This window comes from Strigops habroptila, chromosome 8, assembly GCF_004027225.2.
Source record: "Strigops habroptila isolate Jane chromosome 8, bStrHab1.2.pri, whole genome shotgun sequence".
Taxonomy (NCBI): Eukaryota; Metazoa; Chordata; class Aves; order Psittaciformes; family Psittacidae; genus Strigops; species Strigops habroptila.
In genome coordinates, this window is record NC_044284.2 from 18,483,347 (window position 1) to 18,508,187 (window position 24,841).

The 24,841-nt window shown below is 41.4% G+C and overlaps 1 protein-coding gene across 4 annotated transcripts; it reads left to right on the plus strand.

The window, feature by feature from the left end:
* The first annotated feature begins 1,159 nt into the window (after nucleotides 1–1,159).
* On the plus strand, nucleotides 1,160–23,035 carry LOC115611143 (guanylate cyclase soluble subunit beta-2-like). 4 transcript variants are annotated; one of them, XM_030493565.1, is made up of 16 exons: nucleotides 1,160–1,518; nucleotides 2,224–2,297; nucleotides 3,136–3,230; nucleotides 3,419–3,579; nucleotides 3,989–4,088; nucleotides 5,231–5,451; nucleotides 5,536–5,644; nucleotides 7,293–7,396; nucleotides 8,940–9,156; nucleotides 13,198–13,518; nucleotides 14,250–14,398; nucleotides 16,642–16,788; nucleotides 17,075–17,229; nucleotides 18,735–18,934; nucleotides 19,023–19,145; nucleotides 19,942–23,035. In XM_030493565.1, exons 1-16 carry the CDS (start codon nucleotides 1,516–1,518, stop codon nucleotides 20,091–20,093), a joined length of 2,331 nt encoding a protein of 776 aa, XP_030349425.1. In that variant the 5' UTR covers nucleotides 1,160–1,515; the 3' UTR covers nucleotides 20,094–23,035. The 4 variants fall into 4 exon arrangements, with proteins under 4 accessions (XP_030349425.1, XP_030349423.1, XP_030349424.1 ...); XM_030493563.1 differs by lacking the exon at nucleotides 1,160–1,518 and having other exon boundaries at nucleotides 2,169–2,297; XM_030493564.1 differs by lacking the exon at nucleotides 1,160–1,518 and having other exon boundaries at nucleotides 2,169–2,297; nucleotides 5,539–5,644.
* Nucleotides 23,036–24,841: the final 1,806 nt, after the last annotated feature.

A 24,841-nucleotide genomic window follows, 5' to 3' on the forward strand; every position in this document is an offset into this window, starting at 1 on the left:
GCTGCGCTGGCCTCTCAGGTGTGTATTTCCATAAATATTTGGTATTGTCCAGGAAATACAGCGGGGTTTGCGGTTATGTTTCTGTCTTTAGCAAGCCTTCTGAGCCCAGCTGTGGGAATACAGCAGGGACATTGAATTTCTCTAGTTCTCCTGAGCCTGACTCCGACCTCACAGCTCTCAAGAAGAAACTCAGGCCGTGGGAGAGTCACCAGTGGCTGCGGGCTAGAAGGGCTGAGGGGAGTATGGGGAAGGCTGTGGGAGGACAGGGACAGCAGGGCTGGTAGAAGGGCTGTGATCATTAAAAAAGCAGCACCCATGCCCAGTGAGGGCTGCCACCCAGGTCTTGATGTACATGCTAAACACGTACAGCACTTGTAAAGAGGGCCGAGCGGCTGGAGACAGAATGATGAGTACAACGTCTTGGAATCACCACAGCATGAGCAAAACATCCCTGCCAGACCAGCACAGAGTACTGGCTCAGTATGTGGTCCCACAACCCAGCACCAAACAGCAGCAACGGGGTGGGTGAAACAGGGCTTTCACCACCCACAGGGGTGCCTGTATGAGTTTGGCTGACAGAGGACAGGAACTCATCTTTATCCAGGGGAGAGTGTTTTCCCCCCAGCAATTCTCCATCACGTCCTCTCAGGATTCATTCTCCGAAGGGACCTGTGAATAATTTTTCCCCCCCAAAAAAACTCCCAACCTAGGGATGAGATAACTCTGCCAAGCACTAAAACCCATGAATTCATTGCATCTAAAACCAATCACTGTATTTCTGCTAATGTCCCTGCTGCTGTTCTTCCCTCTCAGATGGGCTGGGTGGCTGCAGACACAGCCTGGATTATGCGAGCTGTGGGCAACTGGCTTCATCTCCTGCTTCTTGTCAGGCCTTTGGCTGCAATGCATGTCTCAGCTTCACCCACCAGCCAAATGGAAGCAGCTGCTTCTCCCTACAAACCTATCCTGGGGCACGTGTGGTTGTTGACTCTACCACTGCTGTTCTTGCTCTGCTAAGACTGGTTTTAGGAAAGCCTTGGCAAAAGTCACTCTCCTCTCTGGTCACTCTCTCGGCTGCTGGCCCCAGCGGGGCTTCAAGAGGTGGGGCTCGGTGACCCCGTGCGCTCATCAGGGCCCTGCTGGGTCTACCCGCACCACTTCCCGCCTGTCCGTGCCAAGGGCTCCAGCAGCGGGGAACCAGTGGTATCGGGAAACTACGATCGTGACAGTGATGCCATTTCACCGAGATGCTCTTCGGCATCCCTCGGAATTCTTGCAACACTGGCAACGACGGAAAACCCACGTTTTCTGCTGAAAGCCAGGCGGCCAGGCGGAGGGAGCCTCGGCAGCGCTTCTCTGCCTGCGGCCACCGGCTGTCACCGCGCCGGCAGCCGCGGGAGAGGGCGGCGGGGCCGGGCCTGGCCTTGCGGCCGCCCCCCAGGCAAGCAGCGGGGCGGAAGCCACCGGCGGCGCTGGGGGAGGCGGCCGGAGCCCGCGGGCGGCGGCGGCAGCAGGATGGTGAGCGGCGGGCGGGAGGGCGCGGGGGCTCCGCGGGCCGGGCTGCGGGGACCCGCTGGAGCAGGAGGGCAGCTCGGACTCTCCGCCAGTCCCGGGTCGTGCCAGGCTGCCTCGGACGGGAGCAGCGGGAGGGGATGGGGGGAGGAATCGGGACGGACAGCTCTTGTCGGGGTCAGACCGACAGCTCCTACCTGAGAGACCAGCCAGGGTCAGCAGGCTAACCCGCGTTGCTCTGGGGGGTTTGGACCACATCATCCTTAGGCTGTTGCTGCTGTGACAGTGCTACTTAGGGTTATGCTTTCTGTGTTCCCCCCTGCATCTCGAGTGTGCCGTTTGTCAGTACTACCGCAAAAAATAACAGTCACGGCAAAGCCAAACTTACCTCCGCTGCTGCAGCGGTGCGTGGCTGCGGTTCAGCCGCCGCAGGGGACGTGCTCCAGGCTGCGTGATCCCGGACCTGGTGCCTCTGGGCCCTTGTCTGCACAACAGGATTGAGTGCGTTTGCTCTGTTTTCCTGAATGCTTGTGAAATGCTGAGGTAAACGCTGTGCTGTTCACCGGAAGCATAATGGCTGTCAAAAATTATTATTTTCTCTTTTGCCATATAAAATCAGCAGTGGAATCTTAAATACAAAAAGGTGGCATGTTTGGGCTGCATTTTGAAAATCAGTATGGCTTTTCCATGTTCCTATGTTTGCTTTTGCAGTATGGATTTATAAATACATGCCTGAAGTCTTTGGTGGTTGAAAAGTATGGTGAAGAAACATGGGAAAAATTAAGGTAAAGTGTTCCCAATAAATGTAGTGTATTGAAAGAAAATGCTCAGGAATTTAGGAGCAGAGGATAATGATTTCTCACTGGTAAACAGCAGCTGATGTGTACCTCAAGTAATCATTAGGAGTAACTAGCAGGGCAAAAGCAAGAGTTTCTTACCTTCATACTCTACTGATTTGTTCCAATTAATCTGTCATATCAGATAACTAAGGATGACATTTAGTCTTGCAGACAGTTGTGCAGCAGACTTGCTGGCTCACTGTGACAATATCGAGAAGTAATTACACTGAAAAGATGTCATCCTTGATAGGAAGTCAGTTTAATTCCAGCACTTTCAGAAAAGCAGCTGAATGTATCATCTTCTCTGGTTTTGCCTTTACTTTATGAGCCTTTACTTTATATTCCAAGATATAAAGATATATAAATGATACTTATATACATACACACAATAGCCATTGAAGCCAATATTAAAAAAAAAAGCAAGTTTTTGGTCAAGCCTGTGGAGATCCAAGAGCTTGAATAATGACCCTGTAGACCAAAAGACAAACTAAGACTCCTCTTGCTTTAGCACCCCACAGTATGATGCCCTAATCCTAAAGAGGGTTTACCATAATACCACAACATGAAATAGCAGAAATGGAGAGGCAGATGCCACCATTCAGCCATGTTAAAGCAAAACCCTTAAACCATTGGAGGAAGCAGTGTGTTCCAATATAATGCTTGAAGGAGGAGGCTGAGGAGTGGTTTAACAGCAAACAGTGCTTAAATGAGTGCCAGTTGGGTCACCCAAGAATGTTATATTTACAGCATAGCTGAGACTAGAATATTGTCTTTTCTGTTGCAGACTGCAGGCTGGAGTCCAAGATTCTTTCTTGACTTTTGAGGTTTACAAAGATGAGATCACAATGCAGCTCATTGACAAAGCCTGCAAAATATTAGGTAAGTGTCATTGTGCCTCAAAAATGAACCATCCTGGGTCAAGCCTGAGACTGCACCATCCTAAGATTGTGCTCTTTGAAACGCCCTCCCTATGTGTCATATTTTCTGCATTCACTCTTAATCCATCTGACAGCATTTGAAGAGCTTCCAAGCCTTTCTTATTCCTCAAGGTATCTTTATTTTGCCAGGTGTTCCTGCTGACATGGTTCTAAGAGAGTTTGGAGAGTATTTCTTTGAATTCTGTAAACGCTCAGGCTATGACCACATGCTGAGGACACTGGGTGGAAATCTCTATGAGTTCATAGAGAACCTGGATGCATTGCACAGCTACCTGTCCCTTTCTTACCAGGCAAGTTCGAGTAGTAATTACTGAGCAGGTATGGGTAGACTCTGCTAGAGGATGCAAACCAAGGAACAGCATCTCATAGGTGTGAACAAATGATGGAAAAAAAGGCTACAACGGGCTCTCCTATGTTCTGAAATGGACTACCCCAAAATGTTAGGGTAATTTTAATTTTTTTTTCTGAGTAGTCCTCAGCATTAGATATTATTCAGATCGGCTCTAATGCATAGTAGATTTTCCTTCAGAGATGAGCATATTTAATTTTCTGTTATTCAGCTTATTCATATTCATAAACATATCCATAAAAATATGCTTATTTTACCAAGACATGGGATGCTTTTGTACAAGTGGAATTCACCAGTTTTCTTCTTCAAAAAAAAATATACTGAAGAGTTTTTTGTTTGTTTTTCCTCAGGAGATGAACGCGCCATCTTTCAGAGTAGAAAAGAATGAAGATGGGTCTATGCATTTACATTACTATTCAGACAGAAGAGGTCTGTGCCATATTGTGCCAGGTAATCAGATAGAATGCAAAGTACAGATCAGCTGGTAATGCAATATATATGACAAGTAATCATATAGTTGCAGTTACACTTTGCTCAGATTTCAGAATCCTTTTTCAGCTGAGGTCTGGCCATAGAGTTGAAGCCTGGTAGGATTTAGTCACCAGATACCCGACCTTGGTATTTTCCGACTGCCTGATCACTCCTAGCTCCCGGTAGCTTCCATCAAGACTTATGATATGACAACCCAGGCCCTAAGTGTCCATTCCCGCTATAGAACTTCTATAAAATTGGCTTCCTGGAAGAAAAATTAAAGTTCATGATGTGTATTGTGTCCAACTGTTGATTTTTTCTCAGCAACTCCTGCTCCTTAAATTACAGTGAAATAGAAATTGTAGTTGAAGACATCCATCCACTCATCCTGTAATAAATACTCCTCCAGTACATGCAATCTGTAAAACTACTATTGAAACCTGCTCAAAACTGAATCCTTTAGCAGCATTTATAGTAATCGCCACAGTTGTGCAAGGGCTAAATAACTGTAAGTCTGTTAGAGATGATCATAGTCATTTCTTTCATAGATGCTGCTGAAATTAAAAGCTTATCAAAACTTACTCTTTTGTCAAAACTCATTTCATATTCCTATTGAAGCACATAACTATTTGGAATTTCAGACAGAGCTTTTCATGTTATTGTCCAGTATTTCGCCTAATAGCTAAGCAGAAACGAGAGGACTGATTTTGCATCTTCATGAAAGATAATTCCTTCCTTTCAAAAGAAAATAGTCTGCAACAACAGAAATGGATTGCTATAGCTCTTTAGAATCCCTGCACTTTTTGGGTTAATGGGAATTAATATTGTTGGTATGTGTGAGTATTTGGACACATTCTTCTGATATCCTGCTGAGCTGCTTCTAGTGAAAATAAGCATTTGTCATCAGACAAGGCAAAAGAAACAGTAACTTTAAAGCTTATCTACTATGCACCTATTCTTATCACAAGAACAGTAGTAGGAATGACATAGGTTGCTTTCTACTTCCAGAGTCCTTTGGAAAAGTGATTTTGGAAACAGTGAAATTCCACTGTAGGCCCTCTAAAAGGGGAAATGGAAAGGGTTTGTTCTTGGCAATACTTCGTCTTTTGTTTCTCCTTCAGGAATCATCGGTGCAGCAGCTCTGGATTTTTTTAATATTGAGCTTTCAATGGAAATAGTCAATCAAACAGAAGAAGAAGAAAGAACTGGGAAAAAAGAACATATTGTTTTTCTTGTTACTCAAAACCCTGTATTTTCATACAAGGAAAGAAACGAATTTTCTTCCTCACCTCAATATGTTGCTGAGTCTGCAAAACAAATTGAGAACCAACACAATAAAGAGGTATTTTAATAGTCATTATCACTATATTATTAAAATATTATTAAAATGAAAACACCCTTGAATTTCTCTCTGGATTTATTTCAGCAGGACCTCGAAAAAGCCAAGAATACAGTTAGAGACAGAGGAAGCTCTGTTTGTCCTGTCAAGAAAAGCCACTGGAAAACAGTAAGAGGAATAATCACACTAGGAAGAGGTGAGAGATCATTCAGAGAGAGCTTGTCACCATTTCTGAGTCTTCAGTAAGACAGTCAGTAAGCCTTCCCCTCTCCACCCACCAACCATTTTGAAGTTACCACTCATATTTTCTCTGCCTCTTTTCAAAATGTTTCTGGTTTATGTTTCTTTTGGTTAGACACTGGTAATCAAAGAAAAATTGCTGATAATAAGCATGCTTAGTAATGACAGACACTTAAATGGAATATGACCTGTCACTTCTGTCTCTTAAACAAGACTTTCATCTGAAATGTATTCTTCTATAAAATGACATTGTGTGGTACATTTGATACTTTCTTCTCATGTCAGCAGACATCATCTAGTCTGATGATGAATTTAAGAGTGATTTTTAACTTAGTAGCTGCTATCCTTTCCAAAGTTACCAACTGTAATAAATTCCGAAAGCCAAATTACACCTTCTGCTACCAAAAACTACTGCCAATCTATTAATCTCTGTTTATACCTTTATACATAATATGTTTATATAGATTTATAAAATGGAAGGATTTTTTCAGTTAGGATCTTTTAACTCCCCAAGAGGAATGAGAATCCAGCTCAGTATTGCCAAAATGTCTGGATTCTGGGAGGAGTGAAAAATTAAACCTGATGCCATCTGGTGCAATGTCACATGCATTACAAGGGAAGATACATTGAGTAATAAATTAACATATATTCAAAATAAAATTTTAGAGTGGCATTATTATTAAAAAAACCAAACAAAACCTGTAAGAATAAATGCAAGGGTTATCACGAGCCAGACTCTGAAAAATGAAAAACCCATACTGACTTACCCTGAAGCAGTAAGAGGTCTAAAAGTTGGGCCCTGTATTTGTAATCTTTTTCACCAGTCTCCTAAATGACTTAAGCATTTGTTATCAAACAGACTTTACTGGAGTAATTGTAGTACCCACCTTCTGAAAGATCACTTGAAATAATCATCCTTTGATTATTGTGGGTTACTGGGTAATCCAGGTTTATACTGGGAAGATCAAAGGCTTTGGGCGCTTCAGTTGGATGAGCCCTTTTGACTGTTTTAATCATTCATTTTACAAAAATATCTGTTTGCTAGATCTGTAGATATCTCCTCTGTAGATCTGTGACCATTTTGAAAAAAAACCTCAAGGTAAGTAAAATAGAAACAATAATTTGGTCTTTGTGCTATGGACTACGATTCTTATTATAGGAAACTGAAACTGTGATCATGCTGGTTTTTTTCTCCATAAGTGTTCCGTAGTAGCAAGCAAAATATATTAAATCTACTTCTGTGTACATTTTTTGTGTGATATAGCTGTGTTATATTGCTGTGATATCTGCAAATTCACAGAGGAGCAACGTCTACAGTTGTTCGTCTACTCTTAGTGTTTCCACATAACTTAGTGTACCTAACGCTCTGTGCTTTTTGTGTGGTTAGGTTTTGAACTCTCAGCCTACTCAGATCAGTTGCTAATCAGCTGTGGATTAAACTGCAGAGCATTTAGCACAAATGTATGCACATTTCTGGACCCACACACTGTTTACTTTGTCTTCACTCATTATGATATAGGGTGCTGTCTGAGTGCTAAAAAGTAATGCTGACTGGTTTGATGAGGTGCAACCCAATTAAAAGTTATACATTTATCTTGCCACAGGTAAGCTCCTGAGAGGATTTGATCCTGTTTATCCCAAGAGTCTTTGGATTGACACAAAAACATTCTGCAATGGACTTCCCTTTCATATGGTTTTTGATAAAGAGGTAGGACAAGCATGTGGTAAGGGCCTTTAGTTTGCATAAACCATATAGTATCTTTCTTCTGTTTTGACTGTCCTGCAGTTCACTGCTGTGTGTGCTCTGTATACAGCACACACTCATTTGTAGTATTTGCAGAAGTGCCCTGTACAAAGCCATAGAGTGATGGGAAGTCACTCATAACAATTGGATCTGGATCATTTCAGAGAGGAATCTCCTTTGAATTTATTGAGATTACCATGTCTGAAACAGCTGCAGATATGCCAGCAAGGTTTATTGCAGCAGTCTATTCATTACCAAACATTGAACAGAATTTTCTGAGGTTTCTGGCCATCTTCCTGTGCTTGGATGTGCCAGAGACATGACCCATCCTCTAGACTTCTTTGTACTTTTGTACTTGAAGCTAGTCACCCTCTCTTCCCAGTTACTAATCTATCCAAAGGCTTTTGTAAGGCTTTGCTGCCAGCTGAGGCTCTACATGCTCTTTCCGGGAAAGGCCAGCTACCTACTAAATTGGGCAGCATGCAATCCCATCTAATAGGAACTAGACCCAAAAATCTCTGTATCTTCCAGGGAAGGACTGAGTCTCCTCTCCTGTGTATACCTACTGTGCAGCAATGGAATTGCCCTTCCCTTGGCAGGGACTGCCCTGTGTCTGTTTTCCAACCAGCCTGAGTTCCCACCAAGCTACAGTTCCTCTTCCTCACAATTTTGTGCAGAGAATATTAGCTTAAGACAGGAGCAAAGAAAGGAGAAGCTGAGAATAGGACAGCAGAAGAAAGCTGAATATAGCCACTCAGAGCACATGTTTTGGCATCACACTGAGAGAGATTCCAGAGCACATAGTCCACTTTGTGCCACTGTCCACATTAGCCAAAGTTCAGAGTTTAAAACATTTCAATACATCCAGTCTATATAATTTGATAAAATTACTAGTGTGGAGAGAGGGCAAGTCCTGCATACATTACTGGTAGCTAGGTTAGAGCTTCAGTAACTCTGCTGACAAGCAGTGAAGACAGGGTGGACATTTCTGCAGGAGTTAAGAGCTCATGTAATGGTCAGCAGGCTAAAAGAGAATAACTAAACCTTTACACAGCAATGGTTAAGAGAAGGTAACCAATGGCTTCCATTAGAAAATTAATATTTGCCAAGACATTTTATGCCACAGTTATTTTCTTTCTGGAATGCAGGACACACTCTGGTATTGCTAATTTTCACTTGCAGCTATCTGTAAAGCTATTTGTTAGGCCTGTACAAATGCAAGTAGGGGTGATAGCAGGTAGCTTTGTTTTCTTTTTAACTATTGAAAGGGAAGAGCATTTGGATAACAACATTCCTTTCTGGGGGCTTTGTCTTGCTATGAAGGACGCTCATTCAGATCTTTGTGGTAAAACTCTAGTAAGATAGAAACTTTGCTCAGAAATAAGCTATGTAGTATAGCAAGCCTAAGTGCATGTAAATGTATAAACAAGGATCAGCTATAGCTTGGCTTTGCCTGAACCCAAACAGGGTATGAATTATAACACATTGTCTGTATTTTCTTTTTAAGCTCAGAGTGAAGCAAGCTGGGGTGAGCATTCAAAAGATTGTACCTGGCCTTCAGAACATGGGCATCTGCTTGGACCACTATTTCAGTATTGTTCATCCAGAAGTACCCTTCACCATCTCTAGCATTCAGAAATTCATCAACAGCCAATTTGTTTTCCAGACTAGAAGAGAGATGATGCCAGAGTCATGGAAACAACGGCCAATGCTAGAGCTGAGAGGTACTTCACCGTTTTCAATAGCAGAAGTGTTCATATTAAATCAGGAATTATGCTGGAGTTGAACTAATGCCTTTCTGTACACCCCTGGCTTCACAGAAATCCTATAAATGGCTTTGTCTTTGTGCAGTGAGGAGAAGATTACATGGTTCTGTTTAGAGACAGTACTTTAAGATACTTGTAGACAAATTCGGCTATTACCTCACCAGATTTTGAAGGCTTTCAGTCAGAAGTAAAAACTGTGTTTCCATTTGAAAGGCTTAGAAGGACAGTGTTTTCCTAGCGCTGCAAAACCATCTTTGAAGGTTCCCTGAATAACAGAGGCAAGGCCAAGGGAGGACTAGATTGTTTTCTGAACCACCTCTAATCTCAGTTATTCAGAGTCGCAGAATTGACTCAACTCCAGTTGAGTCTGGAAGGGACCTCTGGAGATTGTCTAGTCCATCCCCGCTCAAAGCAGGATCAATTAGAGCAGGCTACTTAGGACCATGTCTAGTTGGGTTTTGAGTACGTTCAAGGATGGAGACTCCATAACCTCCCTGGGTGACCCACTCCAGTATTTAACCACCCTTACAGTTAAAAGGTTTTTTCTTATGTTTAAATGGATTTCCTGCATTTCAGTTAGTGTCCATTGTCTTTTGTCCTTTCATTGGATAACACTGAGAAAAGTATTTTTTACTCCCTCCTATGAGGTTATTTATACATATTGATAAGATGCCTCTTGAGGCTTGTCTTCTCCAGGCTGAACAACCCCAGCTCTCTTAGGTTCTCCTTATATGGCAGATGCTCCAAGCCTTCCCAGATCTTCCATCCTTTACTTCTTGAAAATAGGAGTGACATTTACTTTCTTCCAGTCCTCAGGAACATCCCCCAGTCATCATGACTTTCAAAACTAATTGAGAGTGGCCTCACAATGACACTGGCCAGCTCCCTCAGCACTCCTGGATGCATCACACCAGGTCTCATGGACTTCTGTATATGAAATCTATTTAAATGTTTACTAACCTGAGCCTCCTGTGCTGATAGTTGGTCTTCATCACTCCAGACTTTTTCTACTGGTCTCAGGGCCCTCAGATTCCTGAAGGGTCATTCTTACCAGTAAAGACTGAAGCAAAGAAGACACTGAGTACCTTAGACTTTTCCATATCCTTCCTCAGCAGACCCCTTGCCCCATTCAGCAGCAGGCCCATATGTTCACTAGTCTTCCTTTTGCTGCTCATACACCTGTAGAAGCCCTTCTTGTTCCTGAAAAGATGCAGCTCCAGGTGGGTTTTGTCTTTTTCAACCCTGTCTTTTCTTCCACGATGACCTGACAAAGACTTCACCTCTTGTATTTTTTGCTTTTCATATTTGAGTTTAGCCAGGAGCTCCTCGTTCACCCATTTAGGCTCCTTCCATGTACTGCACATTGAGACAGACCATTCCTGAACTTGGAAGAGGAAATCCTTGGAAATCAATTGGTTCTTCCGGACCCTTCTTCTTTCCAAGATGGTATCCCATGGGATTCTTCCAAGCAGATCTCTGAATGGGACAAAGTCCAGTCTCCTGTAGTCCAGGGTTGTGATCTTGCTCTTTTGCCTTATTCACTCCTCTCAGGTTCCTGCACTCCATCACTGCACAGTCATTGCAACCAAAGCTGCACCCAGATTTCACATCCATAGTTCTTCTCTGTTTCTAAGTATAAGGTCTAACAGGACATCTCCCTTCATCAGGAAACTTACCTGTGTCAATGCACCAGTGCACTCCAGAAACCTCCTGCATTGCTTGTGCCCTGTTGTGTTGTCTGTCCAGTAGATATCAAAGTAGCTAAAGTCCACCATGAAACTTCCTGCACTTCTCTCAATAAGGTCTCGACTACTTGTTCTTCCTGAGCAGCGCATCTGTAGAAGACACCTGTAACAGTGTCACTCACATTGGTCCACCTCTACTCATCTAGAAGCTCTCAGCTGGCTCATCATCCAGCCCTAGGCAGAGCTCTGTGCATTTCCCTTGCTTTCTCACTTAAATGGCAGCTCCCCCTCCTTGCCAGCCTGTCCTTTCTAAAGAGCCTGCATTCATCCTTTGCAGTACTCCAAGTGTGTGAACTACCCACCAAGCCTCTATCATCCCCTTGAAACTGCACACAGACCTCTAGTTCCTCCTGGCTTTTCCCCATGCTGTGCACAGGCACCTCGGAGAGTCATGCCCATTCCCAGAAAAGATTTCTCCAATAATGCTGCCCTGTGTTTTTCTTTGCAGATGTTAGAACCAAATATATTATGTTAGGCATTACTCTGGAGTGATCCCTGAAACAAGGTTGTATTGTCACTCTTGGGTTTGGTTGGGATTCAATGCCAGTTGCCCCGTGAGCCTTCCCCAGCCCTCATCCACAGCCTTCTGCTTCACTGGGGACCTGTGATGGGACACAATGCCAGCCTTCAGAGCCAGCTTCTTCTTGTGGAGCCACCAGGCTCAGCATGGAGACGCACTGAGCTGTGTAAAAGCAGCTGTCCAGGTCTCACCTCCCCATAGCTCTACATGTCAGCACTCGACACAGAATCACTTTGCACTGCTAAGAATGTGCTTTGCCAAAGGAATTACTACTTTGCACATGGAACGTCATGTTAAACTCAGTCACCCAGCACAGTCAATGCCAGTTCACAGATCTTGGGTTGCACCTTTGGCACGTACAGACAATACTGAAACGTGGGGCGAGCATTCCCACTATAATACAACGCAATCATCACTCCTGCCAGTGCCCTATTCGTGTCTGCTGGGCAAGGAGGGGCAGGGGATGAGGGAAGTGCTCAGGGACAAAGTCCTGATAACACTGCTACAGCTGGAGGAAAGAAATGGCTTCCCTCATGCCTCCATGCATTTTGATTCCTAAAATGTGAATACATGATTCATTCTTAATTTATGCCTTTGAGGGGGGTTATGTGCTACTGGCTGGGTTTCAAATGTGGCTAAAAATAGATCAGTTAGCTGTGCTTTTAGTTTTTGTAGTCACATTTTCAGATCCTGATTTCTGTCTTCACCCCCTGCCCCCTCCACCCCCCACTGTTACATAAGAATTTACAAATTGAAATTACTTTATTTGCTTGACTTTTCTGAGAGGAATGAGTTTGGAATGATTTTCTGCTGTGTGCAATTAGCTATAATGACATTTGGTTTAAGTGTTCTGTGACCTCAATTTTGCTTCTCTGAACTATGTAACATGACCTAATTTTCCTTTCTCTCCTTTCACCTTTACATAATGAGATTCAGAAAAAAAACAGAGTTTAGGGAGACCTTGAAAAAAAATGATGTTACCAAAACAAGGAACTTCAGTCACAGGTGCAATTTTACTTCCTCTTATGCTGTCAGAGTTAATTCACATAGTATATCTGCTGTTCCAATCTGCTGCTCATCAAGGATACTTATGAAGCAAATACAGAATAATAACAATACTAAAATATTAAAAAATAAAGCACATAACCAAATCTCAACAGAGAAAACAACAGCTCAGTCCCCCATTAAAAATCCATTCTACTTTTCAGGCATTTTTGTACCTGCTTATTTAGATGATCATAGTGACTGGAAGCTCCAGCTCCCAGGAAGGAAGGCTCTGCTGATTTTATTTGCCTCACATATTATCCACTATGAAATTAAGCTTTGAATGTTTCACTTAATCATTGTGAGTCTCAGTTCTCCTGTGCATGATGCTGACTGACTGGCTTCAGGAACAGCTCAAGAACTAGCAGAGGAGAGATGTTGTGGGCACTAGGGTTCCTCATGGAGAGGAGGGATCTGAGGCATGGTTGGGCTCTGCCTAGCGGCTGCAAGGAATGACTGCCTGCCTTCTGGGTCCTGATTTTTTCTTGTTTGCCTAATGTACCTCCTCTACACAAGTCCAGCTCTAATTCCAGGAAACAGAGTAATTACTGTGTTGATCCAGACCCTATAAAAACCACTGTCCCTAGAGCTCAATCCCTAAAATTAAGATAGTAATGTCCCTAATCAGTAATAAGCATCACTTCAAAGTCCAAGCTGCTGAAAATTCTTACCAGTACTTGTTTCAAACAGGCCAGATGATCTGGATGGAGTCTCTGCAGTGCATGCTCTATCTCTGCTCACCTTTGCTTCGCACTTTGCATGAACTGGAGGAGCGGCAGATGCATATTGCAGACATTGCACCTCATGACGTGACCAGGGATTTGATTCTTCTCAATCAGCAGCGACTGGCAGAGATGGAGCTCTCTAACCAGCTGGAGAGGAAGAAAGAAGAACTGCGGATACTGTCGAAACACCTGGAGGAAGAGAAGAAAAAGACTGAAGCTCTGCTCTATGCTATGCTTCCTCAGCACGTGGCCAACCAGCTGAAAGAGGGGAAGCGAGTTGAGGCAGGTGAATGAACAGGATGCATTCATGCACCAGTTGACAGTGATAGAGGGATTGGGGTGCTGGCACAGCCCCATTGCCACTATTGTGGAGTACACTCTCAACTTGGTGACATTCATGGGTAGGAGGAGGACCACAGACCCTTAATCTTGCTGATAATAAAGATTAAACTATTCTTTCAAACAAAGCTTTGGAAGCTGTTTGCCCAAACAGTTTCCTAGGAGGTGAAAAGTGGTAGTAGCTGCCCATTCAGGGAACAAAATTCAGTGTTTCAACAGTAAACTGAGATTTTGTTTTTAACAGGGGTATACAGGGAAATGGGGTCTCAAAAATGAAAGGAATGAAGAAATTGCTCTTTCCTGTAAAATTCTCACAGTTCCTCTTTGCTATCTATAAAGCTAGCATCACCATGATTCCCATTTTTATTAAGGTTAGCAAGTAAGAATATGCTTAAATTCCATTTAGTAAGCACACATATGAAGTTAGGGATAAAGAGCCAAGTATATCCTGAATATGGATGGACAAAGGGTGCCTGGATTGAGATGTGTGACAATTTTTATATTTGATATACTCTTATATCGACATCTCTCATATCAGCACCCGTATATGAGTATTACAATTAATGGGTCATGTGTCCTAGAAAATGGTGAGAAAGTAATTCTTGCAAACAGGTCTCAAACAGATGGTGTGATTGTCCAGCCATTGCAAATACTTACTACTGGTCTTTCTGCTCACAGGAGAGTTCAAGGAGTGCACTATATTGTTCAGTGATGTTGTGACCTTTACCAACATTTGTGCCCAATGTGAGCCTATTCAGATAGTTCTCATGTTAAATTCAATGTACCTGCGATTTGACAGACTGACCACGGTGCATGATGTGTACAAGGTATGTACTGATAGACAAAGGCTGTAGAAATCGTCTGGGAAAAGATTTTGCTGTTGTTGGGTTGATTTGTTTTGTTTTGTTTTTAAATGCACTTAAATCCTCTTCCCCCCAGCATGATTTTAGGTAAACCATAAAATATTGCATATTTGTATTGGCCACACAGAGAAACTGAAAAACAAGCAGAGATGTGATTAAATATGTTAAAAATTTTCGGACAGGCATATAATGTCTGTCGTGGTCTAGTCTCTCCACAACACTAGCACCAGAATGGCTGTTCTTTCATACATCTCTCTCTCTCAAATGCGTACCCAACATGAGAGGATATCCTAGTTTATGGACCAATTTGAATGATTTTCCTAGTTCTTTTATTCCAACCTGTTGTAAGTAGGTCACTATGTCCCCTTTAGTGGGAAATAACACTATAAACAATACCCACATAATACTTAGACTTTGTTTTGCTTCATGGAGGTCTCCAGCAACAGTATAGATCTCCTGCTGACCACAAAGAGCATTGATTAGATCTAGACTGTAATGTACATCTTGTCTCCAAGCTGTGCTGGAAGGATCAGAACCCCGATTGACATATAATAATAGCATTATCAACATCTCCAGAGCTACCCAGATTTGATGAGCTGAAGAGCAAGTCCTAAGTTTCTGTCTGCACCCAGCACATCAATTATTTAAGGAAGGCAGAAATAGTAAAGGGTGAAATCCAAGTCTCATTCATTCCTTGCTCAGGCAAGGCATGCAGTTCATCCTGCAATAAATTGTACTAGGAAATCAGAAGCATTTCTGACTTGGCAAGGAAACTGTATTCAGTAATTGAATCATCCAGGATATGGCCCACAGATTTTAGGATAAATTAGCATTATATTCTAAATCATCCGTCATGAGCAAATTATCTGTCACGATAATAATCTCCTTTTGATGCCTGTATATAACTCCTATTAATATTGAAGGAGGTTACTAGGGTACAGGAGTGAGGTTGAGATTACTATTTCAGGGAATTGAGAAAGAAATGAAATACTGAAATTGATGAAAGACACTTGGCCCAAGCTTATAAACATCTGAAGGTATGAATAAAAATCTTGTTAAATTAAATCTCCTACCATGACCGAAAAATAATTAGGGTATCTATTTGAATTAGTAGCTTTTTACAGTTGTTTTTAATTTGTTACAGAAAATTACTGCATTACTATGGGGTTGGCTATCTGACAGAAGGCATGTACAAGAATGCATTTTTCAAGACTAACATGCTGAACAGTTTTAAGTCATTATGTTAATGAACAAACCCAAAGATGAAATTATGTTCCTGCTCTCCTATTGGTGTTCATTTTTTAGGAAATCAAATTAGTCTCATTTAAACTGATCTGTTATTTACTGATGGTAAACGTAACAGTGAAGTCTCATAAGAGCAGTTTAGAAAATTTCCTTAATGTGTAACAGTCTTTTACAGTGAATTTTAGACATCTGAGATTTCTCTGTTGCAAACAGACCTATTCTATTCCCAGCAAAATCTCTCATATAGAGACAAACCCCAAACTATTTCTAAGGTGCCTTATCATGCACTTCAAGGAGACTGGATGTCTGAATGAGGACAAACCCCTCACCATTTGTCTCACACTCTGCAGCTTGTTGTGAGAAAACAGCTGGTTGTAAGGAAGGATGCTCCTGAACTGCTTAGTTAACACTTTGCATTCTCTGACATACTGGAGATTGGAGGTTTCTTAACTGCATGTGTACCCCATAGTAATAATAATATTCACCAGTGAACAGGCTCCTTTGCTTTATTGTGACTTTAAGAAAAAGAGATGTCTTTTGAAAAAGAAACATGCTTTTAACACCGCTGGTGAATTAGAGCTAATTAAGAGGATTCAGCTGTCAGATAGCTCCTGGCTAAGGAGCCTGTGCCTGGGGATAGTTCTTTGCATATATGTCTGCCCTGGGTAAGAGGAAGACAAAAAGTCTGACACTTTCACAGCACCTCTTACTCCTTAGCGTTTCTCATGCTTATATCTAAAACGGGCCAAGTAAGCAGGGACAGAATGCATTGAAATTTTTCATGTGAAGTCAAGAAGATCCCCATCTCAAGAAAAGTTACACATGACAGAGCTCTTTAGTGATTGGAAACATCTTTCAGAAGAAAGGGGGAGTTGGTGCAGGTAAGAAAAGCCCCAGACAGCAAAGCAGTAACCTGAGCAAGACATATGGCATGCTGACATACCTGTCCCTCTCAATTAAAGGTGGAGACAATTGGAGATGCCTATATGGTAGTAGGCGGGGTCCCTGTGCCTGTATCCACTCATGCTGAGCGAGTTGCTAACTTTGCCTTGGGGATGATAATAGCAGCTAAAGGAGTGCAGAATCCAGTTTCTGGAAACCCTATCCAAGTAAGTTGCTAACACAAAGGTGTGTGTGTGTCTGTCTGCTTCTTGGGTTGGTCTTCTGGTTAATGTGTTGCAGTAGGACATCAAAGAGCTTCTTCTGACTTCTCTGTGTCTTTGGGCAAGGCCCATACGGGTACATTTTTCATGAAGAGCCTCTCCCTGTGGATATTTGATATTTTACTGATGTGCAGTGTTGTGTTAGGATGAACTTTTAGGTGGCTGGATAGCATTAAGAAAGATGTTAAATAATAAGTGACATTTTTTGGGGGTGTTTTATGTCTTTGTAAAGATTAGAGTTGGGATCCATACAGGTCCTGTTTTGGCTGGAGTTGTTGGAGAAAAGATGCCTCGTTACTGCTTGTTTGGAGACACGGTGAATATAGCTTCCCGGATGGAGAGTCATGGTGTCCCAAGTAAAATTCATCTAAGCTCCAGTGCCTATCAGTGAGTAACTGTGTTGGACACTTTGCCTGTTAAAAGCTGGGCTAAAACCAACTGCCTTGACAGCTGCAGCTTTCAATGTAGATGGTGCTGTGTTTAGTCACTGTTTTATGCAGCTTACTTATAAAGAAAAATCACTTCTTGCAAAGAGTTTTATTTGTTCTGATTATTTCAAATGCACTTGTATGTGGAAGCAGATGTTTCAGTTTTGATCCTAGAGAACAAACTATGGAAAAAAAGAAAGAAATTGTGGTAGCTTATTTGGAAGTACCAATAGAATGATGTAGATGCTAGAAAGATAGTCAGAACGTTTAATTTGACATCCTGCATAACCAAAATTTTAAAATCTCTGTGACTGAGCAGAACAGTTTGTGGTGAAAAAGTTTTGTTTACACTTACTAAGAACTAACTGCTTAAATCACTATCCTATTCATGCAGTGAGTAATTTACTTTCTTTAACCTCATGTCACTAAAATTAAATACTACATTTCAAGTATTTTATGTATGCAAGAAGTGGAGGTGAAGACAAGCTCAAAAGAGTACAAAAACATTTTCTGGGCACATAAGAATGATATTAGGAAAGTTAGAGCTCAACTAGTATTGAAATGGCCAAGGAAGGTTTGAAGGCAGTAAAAGGAGCTTCTGCTGTGATAGCAGAAAAGTATAAATGGAAATGCGGACCTGCTGTGGCAGGTGATTTAGTGACAGCGCCCTGAATAAATGCTGAGTTACTCAAGGCCTCTCTTGCCTCGGTCTTCACTGACAAGGTCTTCAACGTCCTTGCACCTACAGTCAGGGTTCAAGGAGTACATAAAGTACCAGTACTGGAAGAGGATCAGATCTGAGGTCTTTTGAGAAATCTTAATCTATTGAAGTGTATGGGAGCAGATGGGATGCCTCCAAAGGTAATGAGAGCACTGGGTGATGGCGTTACAGTGCTACTGACTGTCATCTTTGGAAGGTCACGAAGATCAGCAGTGTAGCAACTGAAGAAAGCCAGATATTACACCTATATTGAAAAATAGCAAGGAGAGGCTGGGGAACTATAGGCTGGTCAGTCACAGTGAAAATCAAGTCCTCTTGGAAGCCATTTTCGACACATGAAGAGGGCGATTGGGAATAGCCGCTCTGGATTTGCCAGGAGTAAATTATGCTTGGTGAACCTGATTGCTTTCTCTGATGAAATAACTGGAGATAGTTTTATCAAACTGATATTGGCTTCCTCAGTTCTTAATATCTATTTATTGGTCACTAAGAACCCACCACCATACCGGAGTATTTGACTATGTGATCCATTGATTTTTGATCAGGCTGCATGTGGAAAGCTACGAAAGCACAGCAGGCTTGAATAAACAGTTGAAACAAACTCTCAGTTTTTCATGGATCAATACTGTTTTTACCAGACTGTTGTGACTAGATTGCTTAGATTACAATAGCTCATCTAAAGCGTTAGTGTCAGTTTTGTTAATCTTGAATTTTCATGTGTCATTTTGCTTCTGATACTTTAGATGCCTAAAATACAAGAATTTTGAGATGACTGAAAGAGGAGAAATAGAAGTAAAAGGCAAAGGGAAAATGCACACATACTTCCTCATTAGAAATAAAACTGCAACTGAGAATGAGATTATGGGAATGCCAATGAAAGACTTAGATTCTGGCCATGAATCTGTTCAGTCCATTCAAGAAGGCAGGACAGAAACAATACCAGGTAGAGTCAACTTGACATAGCTTTCCCTCTTTGAACAAATGAATGTTAATACAACTCAATTAAATACCTTTTTCTGTTCTTCTTTCAGCTACTCAGACTCAGCCAGAGAAGGACCAGACTCCAGCCATTGCAATGAAGTATACTGATGGCCCCACAGATGAACAGAACAGCCTCAAAAGAAGAAATCAAGCAAAAATTGCAGATTTAACAGGTAGTTATTTAGTTACCATCTAGCAAAGACAACAGAACTAGGAAGTAACTGAGACTTAATCTCGCAGCATCATTATATTCCTCTTCTGAATAACCATTATTTTACTCAAGCCAGAAATTCATGCCAACTTATCCATGCTGGTGAAAATAACCATTCTGCACACTGTTTAGGAGTAAACAAATACTCTTTCTCAGCAATCCCAGGTATTAATTGTGCACTGGGAGAAGAAGCTGACATAGCTGTCAAACCCCAGAGTCCTGGCAGTGCGGAACAGAATGGCTAAATGTTAGATAGCTCTTCCCATGAACAGCCCCATTTGTTCACATACACTTTTTTTTTTCCCTAGAAAAGCTGTTGTTATTTGTAGTTATGGGGAAGCCCTTATTGACTCCAGCCTGAGAAAGAGAGACCTCACCGGCTATGCACCTGGCAGTCCTCAAGCCAGCCTCCTGCAGAAGTCAGAAAGATTTATCGCCATGTCCAAAGTTCATTCTCTTTTGAAGTAGCTGATAGTGAATTCGATCAGATTTGATGCCAATAGTCTAATCTAATGCATGTGATTTGCATTACATGATTTGATATGCATTTGATGCCATAATAGTCTAATCTAATGCAATTCTATTGATGTGTTTTGTGGATTTTATACAGACAAAATATGTTGTCACTGATTACTAGGAAATGTTTTACTCCCTTTCCTCCCACCTGCTCAGATGTGGTAGTTAATCCAGTATATGGTGCTGACAAACACAAACCTACAGTCATTAAAAACTCATGCTGAAGGAGTATTTCCTTTCAGGCAAAACTTATGATTCCAAAAGTGATGGGAGTCTCCATGGCAACCAGCATGCAGATGATGGTCCTTGTCCTCTAAACCAGGGAAGAGTCAAACCTGCTACTGAAGAGCCACGGGTTAGAAACATTCGCTCTAATTTTTGCACTTTACTCTAAGTTTCTTACTTTTTACATTAAACAAAGCAACTTTATTATGATTTTGTGCAGTTTGCCGTTGTGCTGATTTGTATACCGAGTACCACATGATTTTTTAAAAAAACCCCACAAAACAAAGAGAAAAAAGACATCAGAGTTTTCAGCAAAAAGAAAACAATGGAGGATATTTTTTTTTAATCAATCTATATGTGCCATATAATACTCCCATTGCAGAAGGAAACCACTGCAAGATGCTTTGAAGATGTATTTTTCAGCCTCTGCCATGTCTTTTTGTTATCTGATGCAGTAACTGAGAAAGAGATGACTCATCCAGCTAGAAATATTCCTACTCAAATGAACACTTGCCATTAAAGAAACATTCCCTGAAGTGACCATCTGTCTTGACCTCAGCACAGCCAACAACTTCCCTGTGTAATGTTAGCAGAGTTTGATCTACATTCTCATTGTGATGACAGATTAATCTATTAACAGGTCTTTTGTTTGGTAAAGGCATCGTGCAGTAGACATGCAGAATAGATCTACTACAACCTGTATTTTTCCTTCCTGTAGAGAAAATATTGTGCACTTTATAGCACCCAACAGTAAAACAAGATCTGCGACATTTGAATCATGCTGTGCTCAGATAATCGTAGAAGGACATGCACATAATGGAGTTACGCAGCACTGAATTCATTACAACACTGAAGGACTGTTCAAGGCCTATGAACTACTTGAGACCTTCAAATAAGTTGCAAGTTTATTTCTCAGCTAAACAAAACTAAAGTTTCAGGACTACAGAGGAAGCCTGTCAGTGCTGGAACTAATGTTGTCAAGTGTCATTGAAAATAACAGCATGAAAGATCAACATTGCTTACTTGGTGTCAGAGGCTCCTCCAGCTGAATTAATTCCATGCTGATACATCCTTAGATTATGTCTGAGAAAAACTGAAGTTCAGCTGTCAGGGATTTAAGACATAGGAGCAAAAATACAACGGATATAAAGGTTGTGGACAATTTTGGCACATCATAAACTGTGCTCTCACTCCTAAATAAATGGAGCTTGGAGTAGGTGGAATGTGCTTGTACAGGGTGATTTGGACAGAAGATGTGCCCCACATAACGATGCACACTTTGGATGTGGATTTGTTGTGTAAGGATGCACAAGGATGCACACCATTTGAACTTTGAGCAAGAACTCACTGGAGAAGAGGATAATATTACTCCTCTGTTACAGTCTGCAGCATCACATTTCCACCTCTGTATCTGTAGCAAGAGTGAAGCTCTTTAAATACCAGGCAGAGAGGTAAGACTGATGAAGGGCATCTCCTCCTCTCTATAGTACAACAAGATGAAATTTCACCTGGTTAGATTTTATTTTTAAATCTGTGAGACAGTAGCTCCCCTGTCTGGTTGCTCTACAGCTCTGTCTACATTAACAAGTAGTTCAGATCAGTAAAGGAGGACGTGTCGAGTGAACAACAGTGCTGTTGTCCATCCTATATGTATTTCAGAGGGCTTGCTAGTGCGCTGCCATGCACTAAATACCTGTTAGCTTTTGGAGCACCTTATAAGCACGTCCTCTGACTTAGTATCATCCATAAGAGATCCATTTGGGTGCTTTGGGACCACTCTACAATGTGAAACAAAGCACAGTGGGTATGTTTGACCAGGAAATTCCCTCAGGAGGGTACTCCTGACTCTGGCTGAAATGCTGATGTGGATACATTCTTTAACATTAGCACTTTCCACAGTACAGCTGAGCAGAACCATTCTGGGAGAGTGCAGTTTTACAAATGGCAGGATTGCTTTATTTATTTATTTATAAGGATTTTGCTATCTAGGCAGTGCTCCTTATTTTGGCAGGTGTGAGATCTACTGCAGATTGAAGACGCATCTCAGGATTGTTAAAGTTGAGTATCAAGATTTCAGACATTTAACTGTGTGCTACCCTCAGACACACAACATCTAAATTTCAGCACCATCCTTAGTAACTCCTCCACACTGGTCCAGTGCTCATGGCTTTGCACTTCTGTATTATGACCACAGCTTTAAAAAGACTTTCCTAAGTAAGATAATACCCAATTTCTCTCTCACTTACTATGATGTAAATGTGAACTAACAGTTAAAGCATCACTATCCCACTGATTTGAGAATCAACTCTAACAAGACTTGTCTCCAACCTAGAGACATGTTTCACTACTCTTGAGTAGCTGTGCTGATGGACTAGAGAACACATCATTTAACAAATGGCAGTGGTGGACTCCATCTTTATTGGCATCTGCTACAGAGATATAAAGCCACTTAGGCCCAAGCACAAGTGTGACACAGGAGTATACACCTCTCAGTGGCCACTGCTAATGCAGGAGGGAACCTCTTACTGTTTCAGCTGCTCTTGCAGTCCCATACCTGCATGGCTGAATACTACTGACGACCTCTCCAAAAGGAAGAATTTCCAATTGGAAATTGTTCAACAAGACTGGCCATCAACGATTAGGGTCTAGTATATATTCCAGGCTTAATATAGATACATTCCAGTGTGGTTTCAGGTAGAAGTGCAGAGCTCCTCTGAACTTGTATGGATCCTCTCGGGAAGAAGAAAAAGACCATGGCTTAATTGTTGCGTGCATCTCTCTGTCCAAATTTTAACATCTGCTTTGCTTATACCTGCCTTTTTTGCAGTGAACAATCTATGAATGTTTAATATTGGAATATTTTAATAGGCATTAAGTGCTCCATGGTAAGTGACTTCATGCTGTGCTGTGGTAAAACTGATGTGCTCAGTGGTTTCTCTGTGACCTCTGCTACAATCTGGTTCTCCTGGAGATGCAGAGCTAGGTCAAATCTGCACAACTGCTTTTAAAAATTAATATACCTGTGCATCATCATGTCTTCTTAAAACTGTGAGCACTGCTAAAGACTGCAAAAATATCATTAAACAATAAATCTTTCCATTAATATGCTGACTTCCATTTGTAAATGACTACTTTTATTCCTTTCCCTTTTTTACCTTCCTTTCCTTTTTTTACCTTCCACTTCTTCTGTTCTTTTTCCCTATAAGTATACAAAAGTTCAAGACCATTATACCTCTAATACATGTCCAGTGAGTTTAATTTCTTTGCCTCACACCAAGTTATATGTATTTTTGTGACACCAGAATCAGCAGCCCACTACAATTGACATTGTCATAAGCTTATCAATATGCAGTCTTAGTACCAGTGATCTATCTACATTGAATTGATACAAAAAGGGTGGAAGAAGAATTCCCACTGCTGCTTCATGGACACTGAGGCTTAGAAAACTTAAAAGTTGAGACTTCTGAAAGCTGTCTAAAGCATATGGATTCCCAAATCCCATTAAATTTGGTGTTCAAACATGAATATTCAAAAACTCGTGTACCTTAAAGGTCTAGGGGCCAGATTTTCAAAGATGTTTGTTGTTACTTTGCTAAGTGAAATCAACTGGATTTAGGTACTTACCTGAACACACATGCAGTGTCCGGCTTTTGACAATGAAGCTTTCTTTAAAACATTTAAAAACTGCTCCCTGTAAATGCCTTTTAAAATGAGCTGTTCAGTAAACTTTACTGAACAAATTGAAACCTCCTTTGCTAGCAGTGTGATTCACTATTTCGGACATTACAATGCAACCCTATATGGACTCAAGCTGAACATAAAAATCCACAAATAAAATAGTGAAATTGGAATTATTACTTCATTGGTGAGACTATATTAAAAATGTACTTGAACATACAAACCATGGTGAATTGCAAAATGAAAAACACATCACAGATTTTTATACAAGTATACAACATAATGGAAAATCCAGAAGGGACTTTTTACCACCAGGTCTCTGCTTTCACTTTTGAAAGTTAAAGAGTTGGCGTAGACAATGAGATGAAAGTCTTCCTTAAAGTTATCAGTACAAACATCTACAATTCATGCATTCTCTGATGATATTCAATCATCAGTGCTGCCTGTGCATTAAGAAATAGTAACGTGCAGTATTTTGGTTCCATAAATACTTCCAATAAAAATAAACATGAGGGACACCGTTTTTACCCATATGACCAGAACAAACAAGAAATCCTCATTTTTTACAAGCTATTTGTAATCCTCTCTCACATTTACTTTGCACCTATTCACTGAATTTCTGCTAAGGATTTTTGATCCAAGCTGTGCTGAGAGAAACTATTCCTGAAAAATTCTGACACTCACAGTTCTCCCTATTTTGACCTGGTGTACAGCCTTTAGTCTCTGGCTGGATGAACACACCAGAAACAGATTTGTAGTCATCTTTTCATACCGACTAGTACTTACTCTCCCCTACGCTCCCTTAGAGGTGAACCCTAAATGGACATAAACAGTCATTACTAAGCTTTGCAGAAATTCAGAGTAACATTAACTGGCTCTCAAAAGCCTTCTTAACTTTGCTGCGTTACTTTACTGCGAAGTTTTATGTAGAGAGAAAACCTCACAGGCCCTGTAATAGCTCTTATTTCGTCATTTGTATCAAAACACCTTTCTGGCAAGGGAATCGGCAAACAAAAGTGGTGACATGTTTTCCACTTTTTGCGACAAATACAGCAAAACCAGCTTCAACACACTATTTACAGCAGTCCTAAGGTAAGGGATCCTTGAGACATGTTGTGAAGAAGCTCTTGTGGAGGTACCTTTGCTATCATGTGGCTTCATCATGGAGTATGGGCTTCCAGCTGGCTTTGTCATGGCTTCCATTTCCATGCTAAACATCAGGCCAGTGACCTGAAACAC